A 7454-nucleotide genomic window follows, 5' to 3' on the forward strand; every position below is an offset into this window, starting at 1 on the left:
TGGGGAAGAAGGGGTGAGGGGAAGAAAGAGCAATGTGCTGAATGGACTTCATCCTGCTCTACCAACAAGTTGATTTTTTATATATATATATAATAATCCCACCAGGCACAGTGGCTCATAACTGTAATCCCAGCACTTTGGGAGGCTGAGGCAGGAGGATCGATTGAGCCCAGGAGTTTGAGACTAACCTGGGCAACACAGGCAGACCCCATCTCTACAAAATAAAAAAATTAGCCAAGTGTGGTGGTGCACACCTGTGGTCCCAGCTACCTCGGGGGCTAAGGTGGAAGGATCACTTGAGCCTGACAGGTTGAGGCTGCAGTGAGCCATGATCCCGCCACTGCACTCCAGCCTGGGCAACAGGGCAAAACCCTGTCTCAAATGAATAACAATAATAATCCCTACTCCTCCCAATGGCACCTGCCTCCCTGGGTCAAGGTAATTGCCTTTGCTCCTTTTTGGTTTGCCCTGGCTAAGCAGAGTCCCCCTTCCTGGTAGGGTTGTAGACCTGGCTTCCAGAGAGCTGAGCACATATAGGAAGCGAGGAATGCAGGAAAGTCCCTGGATTTTTCTTAGAAACACTCTCTACCTTCCATTTTCTGGCACAATTCCTACTTGATGTGTGGGCTTCTCTTCACTATCATGAAGGGCTCTCCCTAGGCCCAAAGAGTCACGACGACCTGGGTATGAATTCTAGTTCTGCCACTTACTTGCTCTGTGACCACAACATACCATTACATAACCCTGAGCTATTATGTAACCTCTGTGAGCCTCAGTTTCTTCATCTATGAAGACGGAACTCTACCTTTGAAGATCACTGTGAGGACTGCAGTCCATCCTGTAAGCTGTTTGCATAGTGGTGCCTAGCATACAGAGCTACTTGCGTCAATAGCTGTTGAATGAATGAATGAGTGGACTTTCTGTTTATGTCTTTGCCTGACTCCATTACAGATTCTTGGGCACCATCTGGAACAGATGTCTGAATTCCCAATAGAACAGGGACTTAACACCTCCGTGTCTGTGTCCTCATCTATAAGATGGGACATAATGAAAGTACCTACCTCATGGTTTTATTTTGAGGATTAAACGAGTTAATCCAGGTAAATCTCTTAGAGCACTGGCTGGTACCAAGTAAGAGTCCAGGGTCAGGTATGATAGCTTGCACCTATAATTTCAGTACTTTGGGAGGTCAAGGTGGGAGGATCACTTGAAGCCAGGAGTTGGAGACCAGCCTGGGCAACACAGTGAGATCCCATCTCTACAAAAAATATTTTTAAAAATTAGCTGGGCATGGTGACACATGCCTGTAATCCCAGCTACTTGGGAAGCTGAAGCAGGAGGATTTCTTGAGCCCAAGGAGGTTAAGGCTGCAGTGAGCTATGATCACATGATTGTACCACTGCACTCCAGCCTGGGCAGCAGAGGAAGACCATGTCTCAAAAAAAAAAAAAAAAAAAAAAAGAACGCAGGTAGAAATGCTGAGGGCTGTAAAGAAAAACAATACAGAAGGAATTTGATAAAAATTGGGTAAGTCAGCAAAAACTTCTAGAAGGACGTTACCATTTACCTGATACCTAAATGAAAGACAAGGGGGAGTTAATCCAAGGGGCAGCCAACCCACCCCTGCTGGAGACAGGAGATTTACTGTCTGGGGAAACTGAGGCAGACAGGCTCAGATGCAGGGGCAAAGACACAGTAAGGGGAGGGAGGAGCTGCTGAGTTGAGAACAGCGAGACGCTGAAGAGTGGGCAGCCTGGTTCCTGCCCAGTTGCTCCCTTCTCATGGGAAACGGGAAGATGGCACCACAGAAGAACAGAAGGAAGGCACGGATCCCTGGAGGGCCAGGTCCCCACCCAATTGCTTGATTGACAGGGAAGCCCACCAGTCCGCACATGCGCCCACCTATACATAGCGCCTCTTTCCAAACAAGTTTTGAATCTCCAATTTGTTTTCTATTTCATTCATGTTCTTTCATGGTGATAAAGATCTTATTTCACTTTATAGATCACAGGTGTGACCTGGCAAGCTCGGGCCCTCCAGAACATATGTCTGGTTGCTCAACTTTTGTTGTTGTTGTTGTTGTTGTTGTTTTGCTTTTGAGGTCATGGTCATTCATTTATTTCTCATTACATTGGGCTGGACCAAGGGTCATGTGCCAGTGTATAGATTATGTTATTCTGTTGCTTTCAGACAGAATTGGGATCCAGATTCCAATTGTCTCCCAAGTTCAAGACCTGGATCAGAACCAGAAGAGAGCGGCTACTGCTGCAGGAGGCTAGGGGCTGCTGGAGGAAAGGCAGGAAACAGACCTAGAGCTGACCACACACAGGGTTCCTGATCAAGGGCGCCCCTCTGGGTACTACAGGATCCTGCACACAGCCTATGGATTGGGGAGCCCACAGCGGCCCCTCAAAGTGAATGGGGATGGCACAGGCCTAGGTTTGGAACTCCGGAGCTGGAAGGACAACTGCATCTGCCCAGGCAGGACTTGAAAACATTTAGTCCTTCCATCTGTATCCCAAAATTCTGTGTAGAGCCTTTCCATGAGGGCAGGGCCAGGGCTGGCTCCTGGGTCTCTGGGGGGCCTCATGGGTCATCTGGTAAAAGTTCTGCCAACTTGTCACCATCTGGGGACATTCCTGCCAGTTCTCCATGCCCTTCTGTGTGAGACACTGGGCAACTGCTTTAGGCCATTCATGATTCTTCTTCCTCAACTCTTCAAATTCAGGAGATTTCTAATCTTTTAGAAAACTCTAGATCTCCAGTTACTCCAAAGGTGAATTAACTGGTCTGATGATTTTTCTGGTTTCTCAGTTTCTTTTTCCTTCTTTACTTCCTGAGGGCTTCTAGTCATTTTAGTCAGATGTCTCACTTTCTCCACTTTTATTCCTGAGTTTTCTCCTGGGATCCTTGTTACGGGCAGTCTTAGGGCCTAACCCTGGGTTGGCAGAGAACTAGCACTCCCTCTCCCCTAATGGGATCCCGGAGAGTCAAGAGGCGCCCAAGTGTGGAAATGTGTTCTCCCCTTGTTTCGGCAGGTCTCTTACTCTAAGTTTTATAAAAGGATTTTAAGGAGAATAGATTTTTTTAGACAAACTTTTAAATCTCTGCTCCAGAATATGAGATCCCTAACTTTGCTAAACTGCTGGTTTTAATTAAGTCCTCAGGCAGCTTCTGAGTACACTCAAAACATAATTACCCTGTTTGAAAACAGGGTAACCAATAGTTTGAGCAGCCGACTCAAACATAAACACATATGCAAGGCTGGCTTAGCATTTGGGGGAAAGCCTCCAACAGGAAATACAGAAATAAAAAGAAAAAAGAAACTCGGAGGAAACACATAAAACTCCCCGAAATTCTGTAACTTATACTCTAAGAGAAGACAATTGCATTCACGGAACAGGATGATTTAAGAAAGGAACAAAAAAACAGAGCTCTTGAAAATATAAGATAATCCAAAATAAAAATGCCAGTAGAAGGGTTGGCATATGAAGTCAAGGAAATCGGCACTTAAATAGAACAAAAGGACAAAGAAATAGAACAAAAGAGAAACAAGGAGGCCGGGTGCGCTGGCCCACACCTCTAATCCTAGCACTTTGGGAGTCAGAGGCAGGAGGGTCACTTGAGCGCAGGAGTTTGAGACCTGCCTGGACCAAATACTGAGACCCCATTCTCCAAAAAAACAAAAAGAAAAAAGACAAAAATAAAAACAAGTTTGAAAAGAGAAACAGAGAAAACATTAGAAGCTCAGTTTTCTGAGGACCGACATCTAACCAACAGGAATTTCAGAACAAAGAAAGGAAATTCTCAAAGAAACTGTAAGAGAAAATTACCCAGACCAAAATGACACGATTCCAAATTGAAATGCCCTTTGCTAAGAACCCAGTACAACAGAGGAACATAGGTCCATACTAAGGTACCTCGTAATGAGATTTACCACTACCAGGACTAAGACGAGCTTCTAAAAATTTCTAAGACAGTGAGAAAAGGGTCACATACAAAAGATGCTAAATCAGTAAAAGCATCAGATCTCCCAATTAATTCACAACAATGGAGCAATGCCTTCAAAATCCCAAGAGAAAATTATTTCCAACCTAAAATTCTCCACTCAAACTCCCCCAGTATTATCAACATTTAGGGTCTCAAAATCTTTGTATTCTGTTATGGATTAAATTGTGTTCCCCCAAAAGATTAACTGAAGTCTTAATCCCCAATACCTCCCAATGTGACCTTAACTGAAAATGAGGTCATTGCAGATATCATTAAGTCAAGATGAGATCATAATAGAATAGGACAGGCCCTTAACCCAATAGAACTGATGCCTCTATTAGAAAAGAAAAATCTGGACACAGACACACACACACAGGAGAATGCCATGTGACAAAAGACGCAAACATTAGAGAGGATGCGGCTGTAAGCCAAGGAACACCAAGCTTCAACATCCATCACCAAATGCTTGGAAAAGGCAAGGGAGGGTTCTCGCCAGAGCCTAAGAGGGAACATGGCCCTGGGGGCTCCTTGACGCAAACTTATGGCCTTCAGAACTGTGAAGTAACAAATTTCTGTTGTTTTAAGCTGCCCAGTTTAGTAATTAGTTACAGAAACCCTTGGGAATGAATACACCTCCCATCTATGCTTTCTCTGGAAGCTTCTGAAAGATGTACTCCATCAGAACAAAGGAATAAACCAACAGAGATGACACAGGTTTAAGAAAAAGGGGTTATGACCCAGAGGAGAAGTGAAAAGAAATCCAGGTTGATGGAAAAGGGAGGCTACAGAACCACATCTGTGCAACTGGTCTACTTTGGAGTAAGACACAGGCTCCAGGAAGAGGGTCCCCAAGAAAACTATCAGAATTAATTGAAGTCAATGAACAATCTGATGTGTCTGACCACCTGGAAAAAAGTTTTGCAATGCTGCTGAAATTATGTAATTAGTAGGCAAAAATTATAGAAAACTAATCAAATAGAAAAATAAAGGCAATTACAAACTCCAGAAAAAAACAAAAAGTCACCAAGATAGTACACCATATATTAAACTATGTAAGACGTTTATAGTTATAATTCTGTAAGCATCAGATGTTAACAAAATGTAATTCTTTTAAGAAACTAGGGAGAAATACATATTTGAAAGGGGCACCAATCTAAAAGTTAAATTCTTATCCTCTCTAGTAAGAAACCTATAGAGAATGACCAAAGCTGAACATTCAAGAAATAACAGCATGATTATATTATTTTAAAAGATGGAGAATATAAACAGAAAAATTGGCTGAAAGAATTTAGAGTGCTTGCTGTTCTAAGCAAGACTTGGGGTGGGGGCCAGGCACAGCAGCTCACACCTGTAATACCAGCACTTTGGGAGGCAGAAGAAGGTAGATCCTTTGAGCTCAGGAGTTCAAGACCAGCCTGGCCAAAATAGTGAAACCCCATCTCTACTAAAAATACAAAAATTAGCCAGGTGTGGTAGCACACACCTGTAATACCAGCTACTCAGGAGGGTGAGACAAGAGAATAGCTTGAGTCTTGGATGCAGAGGTTGCAGTGAGCCGAGATCATGCCACTGCACTCCAGCCTGGGTGAGAGAGTAAGACTGTCTCAAAAAAACAAAAACAAAAACAAAAAAAACACAAGGTAGGCAGGTGTGACACTGAGGATATATTTCTCTTATAAACTTTAATCAACTTTCAGAAAATGTAGTTCAAGTCCATACAAGAGCAAGAGCATAATACAATGAGCCCCCATGGGACCCAGCTTCAACAATGAGCAACTCACAGTCAAATTCACTTTTAAACAAGTTATCACTTCAATAAAAATAAAAATTGAAAAAAGTAATTCATGGATAAACTATGGTGAATTCTTTTTTTCTGGAGATGGAGTTTCACTCTTGTTGCCCAGGCTGGAGTGCAGTGGTGTGATCTCCGCTCACTGCAACCTCTGCCTCCCAGGTCCAAGTGATCCTCCTGCCTCAGCCTCCTGAGTAGCTGGGATTACAGCTGCCTGACACCATGCATGGCTAACTTTTGTATTTTTAGTAGAGACAGGGTTTCACCATGTTGGCCAGGCTGATCTCGAACTACTGACCTCAAGTAATCCGCCCCCCCTCAGCCTCTCAAAGTACTGAGATTATAGGCATGAGCCACCATACCCAGCCAGTGGATCCATTTTCCATTTTTTAAAAGTGAGAGACAGTGTTTTCCAGACACAAAGATCCACAAATGCAAAGGCCCTGGAGTGTGTCTGGGGAACAAAAAAAAGGCCTCCAAGCCTGCAGGATAATGAGCAACAGGAAGAGTGGGGTGGGACAAGGCTGGAGAAGGAGGCAGGGACCTGACACTTGACTGGCAAAGGTAAGAAGTTAGGATGTAACTATAAGCATGACAGGACTCTTTAAAGATAAGAGTTTTCATGTGTTTGCTTCTAAAATTAAGACAGATTCCCACTATGTTGCGCAGGCTGATCTCAGACTCCCGGCCTCCAGAAGTCCTCCCGCCTCGGCCTCTCACAGTGCTGGGATGACAGGTGTGAGCCACTGTGCCTGGCCCAGTTTGAGACTTGAGTTAGCCTAGCCAATAAAAGGAAAAGGTGTTCCAGGAAGGAGGCATAGCTTGAGCAAAGGCCTGGAAGTCACAAACCTGAGCTGCTAGCCAAGGAGGCCCCACAGCTAACACTCACCTTCCCACTTCCACAGGGTGGCCCGAGATGTGTCCTTCCACTGCCCGCCTGCCACAAACAGCGGCCGCCCATTGTACTGCACCTTCAGGTGACTGCTTCTCTCCACATAGGGCAGGCTGAGGCTCAAGTGGTGCAGCTGCACACGGCAATCCACCTGCCTCTCAGGCACCTGCAGCACAAACTGGAGAATGCCCAACCCCCAAGATGCCAATGGGATCATGCCATCCCTGGCCTAGAATGTGCCCAGGAAATCGAGGCAGCAGTGAGCCAAGATTGCACCACTGCACTCCACACGAGCAACGGCAGTGGAACCCAGTCCAAAAAACAGAAAACAAGGAGCTTTGGTAAGGATGTGGAGAAATCTGAATTCTCAAACGCTGATGGTGGGAAGGTAAAATACTGCAGCTACTGTGGAAAACAGTGTGGCAGTTTTTCAAAAAATTAAAGATCGAATTACCATATGACCCCAGCAATGACACTTCCAGGTGTATATACAAAAGAACTGAAAGCAATTGAAATAACTGAAAGCATCAGTTCATAACAGCATTTAATCACGATAGCCAAAAGATGGAAGCAACCTGCGTGTCCATCAACAGATGAATGAATAAATAAAATGAAATGCTGTCTATACAGACAATGGAGTATTCAGCCTTAAAAAGGAAGGAAATTTGACACATGCTACGATATGGATGAACCTTGAGGACATGGCAAGTAAGCCAGTCAAAAAAAAGGGCAGGAAAGGCGTGGTGACTCACACCTGTAATCCCAGCACTTTGGGAGGCC

The 7454-nt window shown here is 44.5% G+C and overlaps 1 protein-coding gene across 1 annotated transcript in view; it reads right to left on the reverse strand.

The window, feature by feature from the left end:
• Positions 1–7454, reverse strand: part of LOC105525710 — a 126076-nt gene that overhangs the window by 51051 nt on the left and 67571 nt on the right. The window contains exon 27 of the mRNA XM_011961438.1: positions 6672–6852. Coding sequence (XP_011816828.1) covers positions 6672–6852 — 181 coding nt within the window. The remainder of the gene's footprint in view (positions 1–6671; positions 6853–7454) is intronic.

The sequence above is a fragment of the Colobus angolensis genome, unplaced genomic scaffold (assembly GCF_000951035.1).
Source record: "Colobus angolensis palliatus isolate OR3802 unplaced genomic scaffold, Cang.pa_1.0 Scaffold55, whole genome shotgun sequence".
Taxonomy (NCBI): Eukaryota; Metazoa; Chordata; class Mammalia; order Primates; family Cercopithecidae; genus Colobus; species Colobus angolensis.